Source organism: Acomys russatus, chromosome 27, assembly GCF_903995435.1.
Source record: "Acomys russatus chromosome 27, mAcoRus1.1, whole genome shotgun sequence".
NCBI classification, from domain to species: domain Eukaryota; kingdom Metazoa; phylum Chordata; class Mammalia; order Rodentia; family Muridae; genus Acomys; species Acomys russatus.
In genome coordinates, this window is record NC_067163.1 from 12,601,473 (window position 1) to 12,621,158 (window position 19,686).

The 19,686-nt window shown below is 44.5% G+C and overlaps 1 protein-coding gene across 1 annotated transcript in view; it reads left to right on the forward strand.

Annotated features, from left to right (window-relative positions):
• Positions 1-13,022: 13,022 nt before the first annotated feature.
• The window catches only part of Agpat5 (1-acylglycerol-3-phosphate O-acyltransferase 5), a 59,492-nt gene continuing 52,828 nt past the window's right edge, over positions 13,023-19,686 (forward strand). Inside the window, exon 1 of the mRNA XM_051169433.1 lies at positions 13,023-13,317. Coding sequence (XP_051025390.1) covers positions 13,099-13,317 — 219 coding nt within the window. The 5' untranslated portion in view covers positions 13,023-13,098. The remainder of the gene's footprint in view (positions 13,318-19,686) is intronic.

Genomic DNA, 19,686 nt, shown 5'->3' on the forward strand with positions numbered 1-19,686 from the left:
ACACACACACACACACACACACACACACACACACACACTAATGACGATACTATAATAATACCAAGTGTATAGCCAAAGCTACAGTGAAGTGAAAAATGGGAAACTACTTGATTATGGTTTAAAGGGTTTGACAAGGATCCATGTAAGGTGGCATTATTGGGACTGGGCCCTGGACCATTCTTTGGAAATACTGTGAGACCTTATGCAAGGACGCAATGGCTTTGGCCTGCAGCATCAGCACAAGCTGGGACTGGCAAAGGATGTGGGTGCCTTGCACAAGGTGGGACTGTTCTATATAAAGGGGAACAGGTCACAGGTTTAGGATGTGATCACACCGAGATTACAGCATCACAAATCACGGCTGGCAACTTATTGTGGGCTCACGAAATCTGAATCTGGTGACTGAAAGTGAACTTGAAATAAAATGCACAGTGAGCCCAAGGCATTTTTCACAATAGGGGCTGTTTGCATTGTGCTGATTTTAACGCAGGTGTCTTTCTAAACACACACGCACCCTCCTCGACACCATGCTGTCCACACAATACCAAGGAACACTGCCTGAAGCGGCTCGGCTCCGGTTCTAGACTATTGCATGTGATTAAGTGCAATGTTTTCATTGAGCATGTAAAGTTTTCTGCCCTTATAGAAGCATACTGTTTTAATTATGGAAAACAAAGACTTTTTAATCTTTTCCTATCAGCGTTCGTCAAATTAGTATGCCTTTGATTGTATTGTGTTAAAATGCTTGATTTTTTAAAAACTGCTGTTTGAATTGCTGACTTGAATTTTGTAAAACACCGTTAAGTGGGTTTTGGCTGGGGGTAGGGCAGAATTTTCAACACTTTCTGATATGGCCCTAAGCATACTTCTGCCATTTTGTTTATAATGAAGTGGCAACTTTAGCATGGATTCAAAATATGGATCAACTTGAGAAAACACTGGAGATAATGCTTTAATTGTGTAGTAACAAATATTCAGCCAAGATTTAATTCTTTAAATAAACATATTACCTTACATCTTTAATCAATGACAAAATTAAACATATACCAAAGAATTGTTTTTAAACGTATTAAGTTGGAGCCAGCAAATAACCCAGCAGGTAAAAAAGGTGCCTGCCATCAAGCCTAACAGTGTGAGTTACACGATGGAAGAAGAGAGCCAACTTCTGCAACTTATCCTCTGACCTCCACAGGCATACCAGGACCTCTGTGTGTCCCATCACCACCACAACACACAATGAAGCTTAACACAATCTGAAGAGTAATACAGATTGAATGGCGTTAAAGTGAAATGCCTTACTACATATGCCAGTAAAAATTTGATTTGTGTACCTCTTGTATATACTTACTGTTAAAGTCAGGGTTTCTATGGCTGTGATTTAACACCATAACCAAAAGTATACTGGGGAGGAAAAGGCTAATTGGACTTATATTTCCACACACATCACTGTTCATCATTGGAGGAAGGAACGTCAAGCAAAGCAAGAACCTACAGGCCGGAGTTAATGCAGAAACCATGGATGGGTTCTGTTTACTGGTTCGTTCCCCCTGGTTTTCTCAGTGTGCTCTCTTACAGAACCAAGAACCATGAACCCAGGGGTGGCCCCACTCACCATGGGGCTGCCTCAGTCAATCACTAATTAAGAAAACGCCCCAATGGTTTGCCTACAGCTGTATCTTCTATTTTTAAATCCCCTTTTAAAACATATTTTATTGATTATTCAGAAGTTTTACATCATGAATCTTGATCATAGTGACCTCACAGTCCTCCCAGGTCCCACCCCCCCCTGCCTGTCTTATGACCTCACCCAACAACAACAAAAAACAAAATAAAACAATTTGTGTTGCCCATATACTCATTGTAGCATGGTCCAAATCCTAGTGGCCAGCCCCTTAAAGAAAACTGAGTCTTCTCTACCTGCATCCCCACCAGAAGCCATCAGTTGTGGAAAGCTACACTTCAGTGACCTTATCATGGTTTTTAAGAGTTCTCTTTGATGGTTTTCTGTCTAGGCTGCTACTTTGGATGGGAGTAGGGCTGGAGTAGGGGTAAGGAATGGGAGAAGCCTTCTATGCCCTTCTTTTCAAATATGAGTTTGCAGTCATTGATACCACTGCAAAAGTAGCTTCCTCGCCCCTTACAGTCAGGGGGAGCATGGATTGTGGCCTTCCACATGGTCTCTAGTATCAGCATGTGCCACGGTCCTCAGCATGGTCTCTGGTGGCAGTAAAGACCACCGACATCAACACAGCACAGCACAGGCCACAGACACAATCATAGCCCTTGGTAAAAGCACAGGCCAGGGACATCAACATGGTCTCAGGTGGCCGCACAGGCCACTCACATCAACGTGGCTCCTGGTTGGCAACACAAACCATAGGCATCCTTATGGTCTTCAGTGGAAAGGGCATGGCCCATAGTCATCAACATGGCCTCAGGCGGCAAGGCAGGCCACTCATATAGACATGGACAGCCCTATATTTTTGAGCTTGTGTCAAGCTGACATAAAATTAGTCAGCACACCTATGAAGATGGCTAGCAAAGAAGCTGAGCACCATCAAGCCTGTACACATTGCTCTTTCCCTCTGTGAACATAACGTGAGTTCCTGTTGCCTTGCCATACCAGCTATGATGGGCTGTACCTTGTCCTATAAACCAAACCAACCCTTCTCTCCCTTAAGTTGTTTTTGATAGGGTATTTTAGTGCAACAACTGGGAAAGAGACTATGGTATTTGCATACCTGAAGGCATGTAAAAATTCCCTGGGCATAAAGGAGTCATGAATGAAAAGATTAGTACGCTCTGTGCTACACCACCAGTATTACAGCCCATAGTGGAATGAAGTAGAAAGCCAGCTAAGCCTGGTGCCACACTGCAGAAGATGGGAAAGATAAAGCCATCACTGTGAAAAGGAGCCAGCAGCCACTGAATCCACGTACAGGATGGGTGCTAATGATGAGGGACAGACAAGGCCTTCACATTTTTTTATATTTTTATTTTATTTTTTATGTACGGGTGCTTTGCCTGCCAGTGTGTCTGTGGGTGCTCAGTGTCCTCAGAGGCCAGAAGAGGTCCTGGAGTGACAGTTGCAGATGATTGTTAGCTGCCATGTGGGTGCTGGGAACTGAACCTGGGTCCTCTGGAATAACAGCCGGATTCTGCGACCCAAGAGATATCTTCTTTTAAACAGAAGTATCAAAGAAGGCATTCAGGAGTAGGAGAGTGTGAGAAGTTGTAGGTAATAGTGTCACGCTCTGCTACAAACATTAAGCATTCTCATACAATTTCCAGGCTTAGATGTCTGGTAGGAAGATTTCTTTTCTACATATTAGCAATTCAAGAGAACTAATCTGTATATTGGAGAGTCAGCATTAGTTATCAGAGCATCAAATCCCACAGCTAAAACTTAGACTCAGGGGTGGGGGAGGGGGAACGGACAGCTGAGTAGCAGGTGTGGCTGAGAGCAGGCACAGCTGGAGACTTCCAAGATGAACTAGCTTTTCCTCAATCAGTTGCAGTGAGGTCTTTTATCAGTCCTTTAGTGAGACGCACCACAGCACTCTGAAAGGAGGAATCAGAGCAGATAGGCCTGGGCATGCTTTTGGAAGGAAGACAAATAGTGTGAAGGTGCAGAGTACTGAGGCAGAAAGGGAAAGCCTAATGACATAATTTGATAATTTGATAAACCAGCCTGCTTGAAAGCCATCTTCTAGTGAAGACAAACTAGGTTCGCTGCTGTTTATGATTAAATCTGTTCCCCAAGGACTAGGCTATGCCCCACCTGTAACCTTAATTACAAATAGTTTGATACTGCCTGCTCCAGGTGATGGACCATGCCTTTGTTTCAGAAGGTTGTGATAACCAAGGTGTTATGTTTACGCTCTGCTTCTGTGACCCTTGCTTATTTGCCTGTCAAGTCCCCATTTTGAACCCCCTATTTTATATATTATATTAGCTACACATTATATATATATCAGATAAAACTTTATCTTCCTCACATCTAATGCTGATCACTCGAACCCAGCCTCAGGCAGAGACAGCCAGCATCTACAAATTTTAAAAAACTTGCTTTAGTTAAATTGGCTATGATTTGGGTTGGTATTTTTCCTCACACCTATGGGACTAACATAATGACAGCACATGCTCAAATACAAGATGAAACAGCATGATGCTTTTCTAGAGAAAGAAAAATAGTTTGTGTGAAACATCAATATTGGAAGGCCAGCAAGGGATGAGATCTCAGCCAGGCTGGGGAGAACTGAGTGATATTCTAAGGAGCTTGTCTTAGCCAGGGGTTGCTTCTGTGCAAGGGTCTTAGGGCCACTCTAGTACACCAGGGAGAAGGCCATCTTCATAAGATGAAGAATCAGGAACATTCACGGAACATTGTTGCTGGCAATCATCACGATGCCTCAGAGTAGCTGGCCCTTTCCTTCCTTCCTTCCGGTCAGGTACAGACACAAGCGTGTCTGTTTCTATCTCTCTAAGACCATCTATTCTGTCCCTCCGTGGCATTTGTGGTTCAGGTTTGCATGGCACTGTTTGTGACTTGGAGTCCGTATCACTACTGAGGTCCAGCGCTTACTTGTGTGAAGGTGTCAATGGTGTCTCAGCTGGCCCAAGACTTAATCACCTTGGATCCAGTTCCTGGGGACAGAGGGCAGTGATTCTCTGGAGCAGGCTGACTGTGCTGCTGCCTTTCTTGGCAGTGTCTGTAGAATGCCTTCCAGAGAAGGCGAGTGGACAGAGAAAATACTCCATAAATATCTCCTAAGTGTGGTGGGGATTAGCATCTTAGGTGTGCAGCAACTGACATGGCCAGACTGAGTCAACTTCTGCCAGGGACTTCATTCCCAGAAAATAAAGCTGTTAGCCAAGAAGCTTAAGTAACTCCCAGGAAAGCACATCTTTCTGGAGTGCAGATTTCCTCTCTGTTAAGTCAATGAGTTTTTCTGGGTTTAGCTGCTGTGCAGCAGTCCTGGCTGTAGAAAGACAACAAGAACAAAATAAAGCCCTTCACCAGGATCTTTCCCATTCTAGCTGTCCTGCCACATGGAAATAATGTAACAAGACAGAAGCTGAATAAGGGAGGTTATAATGGCACTAGAATAGATTGAAACAAGTTTAAAATTTTTAAGTTTCGCAGGGCATGGTGGCGCACGCCTTTAATCCCAGCATTAGGGAGGCAGAGGCAGGTGGATCGCTGTGAGTTTGAGGCCAGCTTCGTCTACAAAGCGAGTCCAGGACAGCCAAGGCTAACACAGAGAAACTCTGTCTTGAAAAACCAAAACGAGAAAAAAAAATTAAGTTTCAAGAATCATAAATACCCTGCTTCATAAATTCCAGTTTTGGATAGATAGTTGAATCAGCAGATACAAGTTCATGAAACCCTTGTGAAGATGGCAGAGCACTAACTCCTGGGACAAAAACTAAAGTCTGGAAGGTGTCTCAGACCTGAATTGTGGGATGCTGTGCACCTGAAGAATCTGAAGACACATACCCGTGCAGCTAGAGAGGTGGCTCAGAACACGGCACCGCAGAATGGAGACAGAACTTCAATATTTTTCTGAGGCAGGAGGAGTTCCAGCTAAGTAACCCAAGGACCTGTGTGTGCTTTTTTTGTTTACTAGGGGTGGATTGTTATAGTAATGATGAGTTCACATAACATACCTAGTACAAGGAAGTTTGTTTGGGGGAAGGGAAGTGGAGAGGACTTAAGGCCTCTAGGAGGAAGGGTAGAGGAGGGTGACTGGGCATATAGACAGACAGACAGATGGGGACAAGGCCACGAGGGCAGAGAAGGGCACAGGGAGGGAAGGAGGGAGAGAGAATGAGAACAGTGGGGGAGGGAGTAGAGAGGTCAAGAGAACTAGGGCGGTAGGCAGGGCCCTTTTACCTGGCACACACCAGGTAGAGGCAGCACACACCTGGCAGCAGCAGGTGATGATGTAAGAAGTTGCCAGGACCCTGAAAGGCAGGCTAGCAGGATTGTCTATACACTACCACAACACGGGTAACAAAGCACCACATACTGGCACACGAACTGAGGTCTACTGTTTCCATCTTGGGAGTAGAGGGTGGAAAGCAAGACTCAGGCAGGATAGTTCTGAGGATGAGCAGTGGAGAGCCTGGTTTTGTTTTCTCTTTGGCTTAGAGATGGCTTTGTTCCTGGTGTCTCTTTATGACGCCACCTGCTTTTGAAAGTTTATATCCCAAAGTCCTGTTGTCGGTGACTAGGTCCTGCCCTGATCACCTCTTAACTTGGCTGCCTCTATGAAGGCCTTCCATACAAGGCCGCTTTCCAGGGTTCAGAAGGGGGTGGTTTATATGAATGTGGGAGAACACAATTTAGCCCCCACTAGCTACTACGCAATGGACTTAGTAATAGAGTTCAGTTGGCGTATGGGTGGGCCCAGGGAGTCTACTTCGGAGGTGGCTATGAATGCACAGATAAGGGCCAACTCCCAATTCGTGCCTGAGAATTGTGGCTACTGAGATAGAGATGTAGGGTGTAGGGCATATCATGATGGGGAAGTCAGGGGAGCTTACTAATGGGTAGAGAGTGGGGTGAAGAATTGGGCATGTTTCTCACTGAGCTCCTTCCCTCCTCAAGACTTCAATGTGCAGATTCCTCAGTCAGGAGTGCTGGTCTTCCATCTTTACATGACTACTATGTCACTCCTAACTTCAGTGTCCTATCCTGAGCATCCTTTAGTACTGTGGTTTAAAGATGCCACTGTATAATTCACTCTGTGTACATCACTGTTTTAAATCCCCGTTTGCTTCTTACCACTGACATTATGTTCCACCAGCAAACCTTACCCACTTTGATTCTTAGGCTCTGTTACTAGACTCTAAGTCTGCATCAGGCACCTAAGTACTCAGTCACTCTCTCCAGTGCCTGCTTGCATATATACGGTAAGTGATCAGGGGAGCACAGAGGATAATCTGAGGTTTTAACATGAATGGCAGGAGAGTGATAATATGTAAGCCTACCTCAAACACGGATTAGTAACTGTTATGGCCTGAATCTGAATGTCCCCACAGGGTCATGTTCTCAATACCTGTCCTCCAGCTGGTGGTGCTATTCCGGGAGGCTCCTGACTCTTCTGGCACAAGTTTATGAATAAAGACAGGCCTTTGAAGGCTGTAGCCCTGCCCCTGGTTCTGCCCTTGCTCTCTGCTTCCTGAGATATGAGCAGCCTCAGTCTTCCCTATCGCCATGGACTGAAATCCTCTGAAACCAGGAACCAAATAAAACTGGACTTACTTGTTTCTGTCAGGTACTGATAGAAAATTACAAATACTATGGTAAACCTTTTTCTTTTTCTGGTCCCCATAACTGGAGGGGTGGGTTCCATAACTGACTTCACTAGCCTTGTTCCTTGTGTTAGGGTTCCTGCCAGGAATGTTAGATTTGAGAATTTCATCAAAGGTTTCTTGTCTCTCCCCTTTTGCCTTGCATTTTAGATGCCAGCTTCATTAAAACAAAACAAAACAAAACCCCTGACTTCCTGATCCAGACACAGCAACATGTGCCTGTTGTCACAGAAATTGAACTACTTGAGTTCAGAAATGTGAGACCAGGCTTGGAACCACAGTGAGACTATTAAAATAAGAGAACCTCCACAATGGCTTCCTCTATTACATCATCTATTAAGTCCTTTAGAAACACTAACAAACTATTTATATTTTAAATGGCATTTATATATAATTTTAAACAACAAAAATTAGTAAGAAGGATGGTAGTTTATGTTTTAATTTCTGCCAATCTCCTTATTGCCAGGTGTAAAAGACGACACTGGCTATCCTTATCTATTTCTGTAGTTAGGTGGTTGTTCTTGGGTGTGTGAGCTGACACGGGGAGGGGAACACACTTACATTAAACATTCTACCAGGCTGATTGACTGATTAGAATGTATTTGAATTGTGGAGGCCTGGAATGCAGCAGGTCTAGAGCCCAATTATCCTGAGTTATCTTTAGCTCTCTAAATAGCTATTTATTGCGCACCTCTGAGTATGACCTAACATCCTCATGGTTATAGGTCAACACTTTTGCAATGTACAAACAAGACTTGTAGCTTCCATAATCCAAAGGCTAAGAATGTCATTAGATAACGTCTGAAGCGTACAGCAAAGATGTACTCATTTCCTGTAACTGATGACATGATGCATCTATCAGAGCATCTGAAAAGAAACTTGATTCATCTCTTTCTTTGTTGAGCTACTATAGACACGAAACTGTTACCATGTTGAAGTACGGCATTTAGTGCTATGCCAAATCTATGTTTCCTGCCATGGCCACTCTTTTTTAGCTCTAGAATAATTACCTTTTATTCTCTTTGAAGTGAGGGTTGTGTATGTTGTTATTAGCTGGTTAAAGTCAATGAACAAAATTTGGCTCCGTTTCGTGGTTCTTCTTGCTGTAGGTAGTTTATTGTATATAAGTGCAATGATATGAATGTATATGTAAAAAATTTTAAATTAATTTAAAAGATATGTAGTTGGGACAGAAAGGGAACATTTCAGCAGTCTTTTCAAATAATGCAACCATTACCAGATTGCACCAAACAGTCACGAACTTACAGCGTATTCAGGCTGAAGTTAATTTTGGTATTGTTACATTAACAAAGATAGTCATTCAGAAAGAACCGTGTACTCAAGTATGATCTGTAGACAGTATGCTTGGGATATTTAGAAACTATTCACTGAGTCAGGCAGTTAAGTGTTCAAACATTTCATCATACAACTTTGAAAAGTCCCAAAGATTGCTATGTCAACATAACTCGCAAATGTTCAGATGTTGGTGACAGGGCATGCTAAACGGTGATGAGAATATAAAGGGCCAGCTGGCCGTCAGCTACTTCTCAGGCTCTGTTTGGAAACTAATGCATAATCTATGTGAACTTCCTCTGTAGCCTTCCTGATGCAGATAGCAGGTGTTGTCTTCCATGTCTGGAGACCCATTTGAGACACAGAAATATCAGTGTAGTAATGACAGTTCCGAAATCGTCAGCAGTTAACATACTTGATGTAGACAGCAGGGCCTTCCCTTAGCCAGGAGAAGCCAAAGACCTCCTGTGATGAGTAAAGATCCTGTTTTACAGTCTTGGGAAGACATCTTGAAGCCAGAAGAATGGTGTTACACCTCAGAACATGTCCTAACATGCACCTGTGCCTCGACTGTTCACAGCCCCTCACTAAGCCTGGCCACTTCAAACCATAATGTCTTCTCATCCCTTCTGGTTTCCCAACTCCTAAGCTTGCTTGCTCTGAAGCTCCAGGTTCTTCTTACTCCCCTAGAACCTTCTAGCAACACCACCCCCAGTTCCACTGCTGAAAGCCTGTTTTCTTGACCCATAACTCAGAAAACATCTCCAGTGTGCCTACCCTTTTTTCCCCTCCCCAACTCTAATTGTCCTTGAGTTTCCTCCTTGAGTGCTGTTGCTCAGTGATAATGGGCAGGTGTCCAGCTCATGGAAGCAAATACTGAACAGAGACATAGCTCCTCACTCGAGAGACTATGAGTTAGATAAACTCCCTGGTAGGCAGATAGGGAGAGGGGGTGATGACTAGGTATTAACGATGGAGAACTTCCAAGATGGTTGACTTTATCCTGGTCCTCCCAACTTGAAACTAAAGCCTGGCAGCTTACAACCAAGGCCTGGTTGGCTTGTCCCCCACCTGCAGGTCCCCTGCTGATGGGCTAGTTCAACAAGTTCAAGGCTTGATGAGGACATGTTCCACAACAGTGCTGGACCAGTCAACTGTCCTGTATTTCTTCAAGCTGACCAACCCTAAAATTAGGTAAGATTCTTCAGAGACTTAAAAAAACAAAACAAAGCAACACAACAAAAACCAGCCCTGGAGAAGAGACTAGATGTTTCAGGCTGAGTGCCTGCTTTGCAGTGTCTCTGTTTTTGTATGTCTGCTGTATGCATGTTCCCTCACCTCCCAATAAACACCTTTCTTCAGCTGCTAATTCTGTCAGTACGAACCTTATCAAGACCTCTAGATTGTAGAATTTTGGGGCCTCACCTCCGGATTTCTTCTGTAGAGTATCATACTGTCATCCCTAGGAGCCAGAGAGGCTCCCCCAGAACCTTAGGGGCTTCAGCTCAAGCTAAACCAGGATTTGGAGGTTTGATGTTAAAAAGAATTCATAGTGATGAGAGCTGGAAATTTTACTTGAGATATTTTAATATAAGCTTAAGCATGAAGGTTTTGTTTTGTTTTGTTTTTTAAAAGAAGTGCTCAGTAGGAAAACACACACACACACAGCATTATCCATATAAGTCATCAGTGGTTCTCAAGATGCATCTAAGTCACTGGAACACCTTCCTATCTGTTTAGTTTTACAACTATTTGTGCGTAGAGGTGCATGCCACGAACAGCTGTAGAGGTTAAAGGACAACCTTGAATGGTTTTCTCCTTCTACCACCTGGGTTCTGTGGATCAAACTCAGGTTTGTCAATCTTGATGGCAAATGCTCACAGCCATCTTGCTGTCTCCTCTGACAAAGAGATTATAATCTGATAAGGTAAAAGCCACTGTAGTTACACAAAGGATTTAATACATGTCCTTTCCCTATAAATGAAACTTCTCCTGAGACTGCTAGCAAATGGAAACGTCATGGTTAGGAAGGGAGAGGGGGAATGCCAACACTTAACTGTGCTGAACATCTTGTTTTTCTGTTGACAAAGGTTGACCCGCCCCCAACAGTGTCACAACAATGCCCCCTCAAATGGGTCATCTGACTATCTGGGGCAGGTCACAGACCAACAGGAAGAGAACCCTTGAATTTCCAGAGACCTTCAGGTTAGCTCAGTCCCACTTTTTTTTTTTTAATGTGTTTTACTCAACAGCTGTCTTCTTGACCTCTTGTTCACCAGTCTGGACCTGAAGTCCATGTGTCTGACAGTTCCTTTGTCTGGACTGTCCTGTCCTTTCACCTCTGCATCTGGATTAAACTGGAAAGTTTGTCAACTCTGTGACCCACAGTTGCCCACAACATCCTCTCTGCAGCTGGGTTTGTGGTTCATACTGTAAGGACAAAACTAATGCCATGTTCTATTTGTAATGTATATTCTGCAACTAATGCAGTGGTCTGGCAATGTTCTGTGAGAACTCGTCCTCCAGGTGACCTCACTTATCTCTGCATTCCGGGAATGACCACATACTGCCATAAACTAGACCTGCCAGCAGTCTTCAGAAACTCCACTGAAGCGATTAGATACATTCAACTCCCAATGATTCCTTGGAGATTCTGCCTCTTGGACCCAACCCCTGCTTATGGTCTTCTTTAAAGACCAACATTTCTGTGACCCGTAACTCCCACTTAGGTTTTTTCCCCTTATAAACCCATTACCCTTGAAGCTCCAGTGCCACTCTCCTATCCTGTTGCACCAGGAAGGATTGTGACCCGAAGCTCGAGCCTGTAATACAGGACCCTGTGTATGTTGCATCGGTAAGGAGTCCTGGTGGTCTTTTTTGGGGGTCTTGAGATCTGGGAGGTCTCAGTATTACAACATATTATCAATATATCTCGCATCCCTGTGATTTCTCAACTTTGGCTTCCCAAGGCTTTTCAAACTCCTTCCCTCTTTTTGACCCTTTGTAGTCCCTGTAACCCATGTGTACATACATATGTGTATATATGTATACGCACATATGTAAACATATAGAGATATATTTACCAAGTGATGTGTGATCTGAGAGTTAATATTAGTCATTAAGACTGCAATAAAAGAACCTGTGTTTGCCTTAGCCAGGGCTACTAAGTAACATGGGACTCTTTGGTGCCAGTAAAACCACTGTACTTTGTGAAATTTATCATAATTCACTAAATCCCGATATTTTGAAAACACATAACTATGTCCGTCCTTTTCTGACATAGTCTCCTTATGACAGGAGTCATCTTTATGCCTTAAGAAGCGCATCACAGAGGTGACAGGAAAGAAATATGGGGCAAGAGATGAAGGAAAGTCCAAGACAAGGAGGGTGCGCAGATGACTTAGTCTGGAAAGGGAGAAAATAAAGTGGCAGTGTAAGTGACCTCAGGATCACTTATAGAAATCCACATATTTACACACACATATTTAAAATCGACTTTATACAGATCTGAACGTGCACACTGACCTGTTTTCTTCTATACCTTCTAACATCGGGTTATCTGGTCTCCACTAGTTCGGGCAGTAGAAGGACCAGGACCTCTGGATACGTTTTTCCTGCTACTTAACCTTTTTAGTTTTTGGAGTGAACAGAACTTAAGGATTCTACATGTGCTTTTCTACACATTGAAGAAAAAAAAAAAAAAAAAGGAAGAAACCTAGACTATTGGCAAGAGGTCAAAGGCGAAAGTCAGCTTTTAAGGATCTAAAACAGGAAGGGCATAGTCCTGTGAACGGTTGAACCAAGGCTACGGGAGACAGACCCAGCCTCACTCCGCAACAACCAGGCGGCAAGGTGCGCCTCCTATGCAAGTGGACATAGGGGTGGCCCTCTGGCACGCGAGAGGCTGCAGCTGCCCATAACCTTCGGCACCGAGGTCCTGCTGCGCTCTACGACCCAAGTTGGCTCACGCGTGTCTTTCAGGAAGCATCCTCGTGTCCCCACGCCGCTCTCTTCATGCTGGACCAAGGCTGAAAGCCGGCACAGGCCAAAACTCACTTTCTCGCATCTTTTCCCGGGCTCATCTACAACCAGCACCCGCAGCAGAGCGTGCGTAGTGACGAGAACAGAGTCCAGACCAATCAGAGAGCGTGTTACGGCCACAAACCGACCAATCAGGAGACGCCTTATTGCCGGGGAGTTCTGCCCCACTCACCACTGACAGGCGTGGGTCGCCTGGAGCGCGGTGAGCGTGCTGAGGCGAGCGCTCCAGGCTAGCTGAGGCGTGCCCTTTCCTTGGCGGCTAGCAGGAGCCATCGCTGTCCCCGGCGCGTCCGGGGCCCCGCGGCCCATGCTGGGGGCGGAGCCAGGGCGGAGGGCGGCGGCGCGGCCGGCCCCGCGCGGTGATTGGCGGGCGGCCGGCGGTGGCTGAGGTCCTAGCCGGCGCGCGGGCAAGGCAGGCGGAGTCGCGGCTGGCGAGCCTGGAGGATGCTGCTGTCCCTGGTGCTCCACACGTACTCTATGGGCTACCTGCTCCCGGGCATCTTGTTGCTGGGCTCAGCGCCCACCTACCTACTGGCCTGGACGCTGTGGCGGGTGCTGTCCGCGCTGCTGCCCACACGCCTGTACCAGAGCGTGGACGACCGGCTATACTGCATCTACCAGAACATGGTGCTCTTCTTCTTCGAGAACTACACCGGGGTCCAGGTGAGGAGGCGCGGCTGCGGCGCGCGCGCCGAGCCCCGCGGCCGGGGACGGCGCAGCTTGCTACGGGGCGAGCGAGCACGTGCCGCAGCAACCGGGCCTCCCGCCGCGGGGAGGGGGGGAAGTTTCTGGTTCTCACTTTGGGGTTCCTTCTGGAACGTCCTGCTGAGGCTTGAGAGTGTTCCCGGGTCCGCCCCACCCCCGCCCCGGCCGGCTGTTACTGCCCGTCTCGGTGCCTGCCAAAGTAGGACATTGAGTCCGAGGTGGTGATGATGGTGGGACTGGATTCATTTGCACTTCCGAGGTCTTTTAGATTAGGAGGACCTCTAGATGCTGACCGAAGTGACGGCTGTGAAGGGCAACTCTCGTCTTGCGTTCCTCCCCGGGGCGAAAGCGAGAGCCTAGCGGGGGCTGGGGGGCGGGGAGAATGAACACACATTGGTTACAATAGGAGCCTCACTGTGGATACAGTTCTCTTCAGCTTGGGCTGGACTTCAATGTAGGCTGATCTCTTGTCAGATTGCTCTCTTCCTGTTACTGTTTCTTTTTTTCTGTGGAGACTGAACTTGGAAAACAAAGTTGGGAGCCTTCCGAACGTGACTTGGTTATATGAAGTCTCATAAAATCTTACAATTGTCCTTCCCTTTTAGTTTTCAGTTTCAAAGAAGAGCTCTGTTTGGGTTCACCCCCATGCTCAGGACAGGCAGAATAGAGCTGTATCTATGTCTCTCTCTCACACACGCCCCGCCCCCGCCCCCTCCCCCCCCCCCCCATTTTGCAGCTTTTTCATCCTGTGTTTTGGGATGCGTTTGGGGAACTGTATCCTTTCTTGAGTTTGCTCCAGTCGGAGATTATATCTGAGGAAGGGAATTGGGACCTCTCAATCACTCATTATCTTCTAAGTGTTTCCCTAGGAAAACAGGAAAATCACTGTTCCACATCAAGGTTTCTGAGCACATGACTTTTAGATTAGGATTTCATTCAGAATTTTTGGGACCTCTAGGCTGATGGCTTCCCCGCCTCGCTCTTCTTACTTTACTTAAAGTTTGTCAAGCAAATGTACGTTAATCGTGGGTAAGTATTTAATTTCACATATTTCCACCAGCAGTTGGAACAGTTGGGAATGTAACTTAAAGTTGCTGACCTTGCACAGGATAAGTACCCCTCAGAGCCTCAGGGACCTCGACTCAAGTGCTGCCCGCCTGTATTCTTGCTGCAGAGAAATTCAGGATGAGTCAGAGTGAAGCAAAGTTAGTGAGTTTATTGATCAGGAGAGAGGACAGGAGCTTGGTGAGAGTCAAGTGCCGCCTTTAGGAAAGGAGCATTCCCCAGCGCTATGGCAGCTGCCCTAGAAGTGACTTCAGGGACTTTGGAGTTGGTGAGTTTGTAGAAGGTAATCGTAAAACTAAGATTAAGAGGAATAGAGAAAAAAGAAAATGGGTTCCACTATTCTTTTCCACACTGAGTTTTAAAAAGACAAACAAACCATGATCTCACCATGTAGCCCTGGCATGCTGAAACTCTTTATGTAGCCCTCACAGGCCTCAAGCTCACAGACATCTACTAAAGGCATGTACCACCATGTCTGGAGTACACTGTTTTAGTTATATGAAATTTATAGGGGGTCATGATGGTACTGAGCAGATTTACACATGAGGAAGAAATGTGATTGGACCATAATATGTATCAAAGTTAAATCAACATAATTAGCTGTGCACTGGTCACAAGACTGTAAGACATAGGCTTTTCTTCTACCTTGGTTTCACTAACCATAGTAACAATCGTATGTGCCGCAGTTTTAGAAAACGTGTACAGTGTAGTAGTCTCCAGGCAGCTGTTTCCAAACTCTTGTCAACCAGTTCCACTTGAGGGAGAAGGGGAGGGTGAGGGCCTCGGTTGCTGTCCCAAAGCAGATTTTGTGGATAATGCACTGGAGTCTGTGTAAATATCGGTTCTTTCCTGTTTTCATTTTTGAGATCGTATTCATAACTAAAATTCTGAATAATGTGTATATCCTTTCAGGTTGAAAATAGTCCTTGTGTGTGTGTGTACTGCATGTACATATATGTATTCATATTCATGATTGTGGGGGCACGTGTGCCATGGTATACATATAGAGGTCAGAGGACAGCCTTGGGGGTTGATCTTTACCTTCCACTTTGAGTCAGGGTCTCTGGCTCACCGCTGTGTGTGCCAGCTCTCTTGTATCTGTTTCCCACCTCACTGTAGGAGCACTGGATTACAGACAGATGCGTTTTTGCCTCATGTGGGGATTCTCAGGATCTGAATTTGGGTCCTCATAGTTGTGTGGCAAGTGTTTTACCCTCATATGCCATCTGCCCACACCAATAGAGAGCTTTCCAGGTCTCTTATTACTACCGAAAGTGAGCAGTGTACCCGCCTACCTTAAGGGTAAGTAATGGGACATTTGTGAGTTTTGCTCATTTCACTGATTTGAAATCTATTGAAAAGGGACAATAGTGACTGGGGACTGAAGAGATGTCAGTGGTTAAGAGTACATACTGGTCTTACAGTGGTAGACTCTAATTTGGTTCCCAGAACCCACATTGGCTGTTTCACAACTACCCGTAACTCCGGCTTCAGAGTGGAGGTCTGACCCCTCTGACCCTGTGGGTACCAGCCCTCACATGCATATATACCCCCACCCCCAGTATACATACTTTAAATTTATTTTTAATCTGTAAAGAAAGGAAAAGGAAGGTCTCTTTAACATTATAAAAAGCCCATTTCTTCTTGAGGCTACCACAGCAGGTCACCTCAAGCTTAGTGGCTTAAACAGATTGGTTTATTTTCACAGCTCTGTAGGCCAGAAGTCAGAAATCAAGATGTAGGCTAGATTGCATTCTCTTTAGGATTTTGTCTCTCTCAGTTTCTGGATGCCGGCCACTTTCTTTGACTATGGGCCCATCTGTATCTGCCTCATAATGTCATTTCCCCTTTCCTGTCTCTCTCTGTGTTGTGGGACATTTGTCACTGGGTTGTGACCACTAGGCCTACCATAATAATCTAGGATGATTTTGATCTCAAGATTCTTGAACACATCCTCAAGACTACTTAAAAATAAAACATTTACTTACCTATGTGGGTGCATGTGTGTGTGGAGGCCAGAAAACAACTTTGAGGAGTCATTTCTTGTCTCCTATGTGAGTTCCAGGCATTGAATTTAGGTTGTCATGCTTGACAGTAAGCACTTTTACCTGCTGAGCCATCTTGCCAGGCTCAGAGATACCTTTTCCAGGTAAGGGAATGTGCACAGCTTCTAAGGTTTAGGATGGGGACGTAAAGTTTTGGGGCCACCGTTCAGTCTTTTACAACAAAATACTCACTATTTTGTTATTATTTCTTAGTTTAACTTTGTATTAGCTTAGTATTTACATACATTTGTTGGTTTTGCTTTCTTTGATATATAGATAAAAGAAGGCTTACTTCCTTTGCTCTGGTTACCTTTGTCTCCTGTAATACTTTAATTTCTTATTTATTAATTTATAAATTTACCTCACACATTTCTTGTGCGGAACATATGATTAGTCTTTGGATTTTCAGATTAAGCTGCATTCTGACTAATAACTGGCTTCTTGCTCATGTTTTGGTGCTCTCTTAATTTTTTAAACATTTATTTATTTTATTATTTGTTTGTTTGTATGTATGTATGTATGTATGTATGTATGTATACCATGTGCTTGCCTGCACAGGCCAAAAGAGGGCATTGGATTCCCTGGGACTGGAGTTATAGATGGTTGTGAGCCACCGTATAGGTACTAGGAGTTGAACCTGGGTCCTCTGTAAGGGCTTTTAACTGCTGAACTAACTCTCAAGCCCTCTTTTAGTTGTCAGTTGGTTCTGAAATGACTGTCTCCTGATAGCTGATAGCATACCAAAACCTCAACAAAATGAACAGAGTCTTCAAACCAGACCTCATATCTTAGATATGACAAAACTTTTTTTTATTATTTCAAACTTTCATTCATATTTTTACATGGCCAGGTCACAACTGACTTTAAGATTATTTCTAGACAGGTTCTTTATAAAGACAAACAGAATAATTTTAAGCCTAATAAATGAAAAAAATATTTTTAAAATATGGCAAATGCAAAATCTCTGCAAATAAAATTGTACTGACCTTCGTGGTACCAATTGAACAGCTTAGGCTGATAACCAGATGTTGTCCATGCAGCACATAGGAAGAGACAGCTTTGATGGTGAGAGTTTATATATGATGGGATGAGGACATTGGTGTTTAGTTTTGCTTTGTAGAAAAGGACTTGGATTGGGCTGCTTGGAAACCCAGGATAAGAGGCCATGTGTGCTCTTGAGGCAGAGTTGAAGGCAAACTTGTGAGGAACTGAGCAGAAAGTGTTTAATGCTGGCAGAGGGGTGACTGGGACACCCCCAAAAATGAAGTGACAGCAGCTGTTTTGCTGCTATCTTTAGTTAAGGTAAAGCTGATTTATCACATCTCTAATCAAAGATTCTACATGAATATATTTAGGTTGAAGTTGCTATATAGACTGTAATAGTCATGATTTAAGAAATGAAATCTTTTTCTTGTTTGTTGGTTTGTTGGTTTTTTCCAGACAGGGTCTCGCTCTGTAGTTCAGGTGGTTTCAGATTCACTTGAACTTACAGTGATCCTCCTGCTTCAGTATCCCACGTCCTAGGATTACAAAAGTAAACCACCACACCTGGCTTTAACATTTTGAGTGTGTGTTTGTGTGTGGTGCATGTGTATGAGTGTGCAGGTGAGCATGCTCATGTGTATGAGTGTGCAGGTGAGCATGCTCATGTATATGAGTGTGCAGGTGAGCATGCTCATGTATATGAGTGTGCAGGTGAGCATGCTCATGTGTATGAGTGTGCAGGTGAGCATGCTCATGTGTATGAGTGTGCAGGTGAGCATGCTCATGTATATGAGTGTGCAGGTGAGCATGCTCATGTGTATGAGTGTGCAGGTGAGCATGCTCATGTGTATGAGTGTGCAGGTGAGCATGCTCATGTGTCCACACAGGGAGGACAGGGCAAGATGTGGGTTATGTTCCTCTATTACTCTTCCCTTATTGCCTTAACATGGGGTCTCTGAACTCAGTCAGAAGCTTGCCATTTTCAGCTAGGCTAGCTAGCTAGCCCACTCTTAGGATTTGTCCTGTCTATCTATAAGTTCTGAAATTACAGGCATGTGCAGACATGCTTGACATTTCTTTAGACTTGGGCACTTACGGTTCAAACTCAGGCCCTGATACTTTGCAGAGCTCTTACCTATTGAATCATCCCCCAGTCCTTTAGCATTATTGTAACGTTATTAAAAGTTAGTAGTGTGAATGGGCTGATGAAATGGTTCAGTGGACAAGGGCATCTGTCACCAAGTCTGATGACCTGAGTTTGATTCCCCAGGACCGCCATAGTAGAAGGACAGAACTATTCTAGACAGTTGTCTTCTGACCTCCACAAGCACAAGTATCCGCCCCCCCACACACACACAGACACACACACACACACACACACACACACACAGACAGGCAAGCAGGCTGGCAGACAGACAGGCAGGCAGGCAGATAGATGTGGGGTTAAGAAGATAGCTTAGTAGCTAAGAGTATCTATTAAAAAGCGTGAAGACCTGGGTTCAAATCCCTAACAACCACATAAAAAGCCAGGCACAGCTGTGTGTGCCTGTAGCCACACCACTGTGGTGAGTGGAGATGGAGGTATCACTGGAACTTGCTTGCTGCTTGCCCAGCTCCAATTTTAGTAGAAACCCTGTCTCAAGTGAGTAAGGCAGAGCGGGTAGAGCAGGACTTGAGATCCTCCTCTAGCCTCCAGGAGTATGCATGGGCCTGCACATGTGTGCGTGCACCACTCACACCCACTCTCACGCCCAAAAAGTAATTTGTGTTTTCAAGTATTAGAGTATTTCTCTTCATTCTGCAATGAAATCTAATAAAAGCTGTTTTTTGGTATATGCAGGCCATCTAGTGATGTGATGCATGTCTCCTCAATACATGGTGAATGTTTTTGTCACCATTGTAGTGCTTACATTTGTTCTTAACAATTAGAATTCACTTTAAGATATATTTCCCGTATATTTATATTTATATATAGTTTTGACTGCTAATCTCCTCTGGCCCAAATACTAGTATTGTGATAATAAGATACAAGACTCTTTGGTTATTATTCATTTACATATTTATTTTGAGATAGGGAATATGGCTTCACACTTCAGGCCAACTTTGAACTTTGATATTCTGCCTCCATCTCCAGAGTAAGCTAGGATTATAGGCTAAGATCCTTTATGTAAAATGAGTTTAAATATTTTAATGGGCCTACTTTACATTATGGTTTGAAAGTACTGGGAATAAG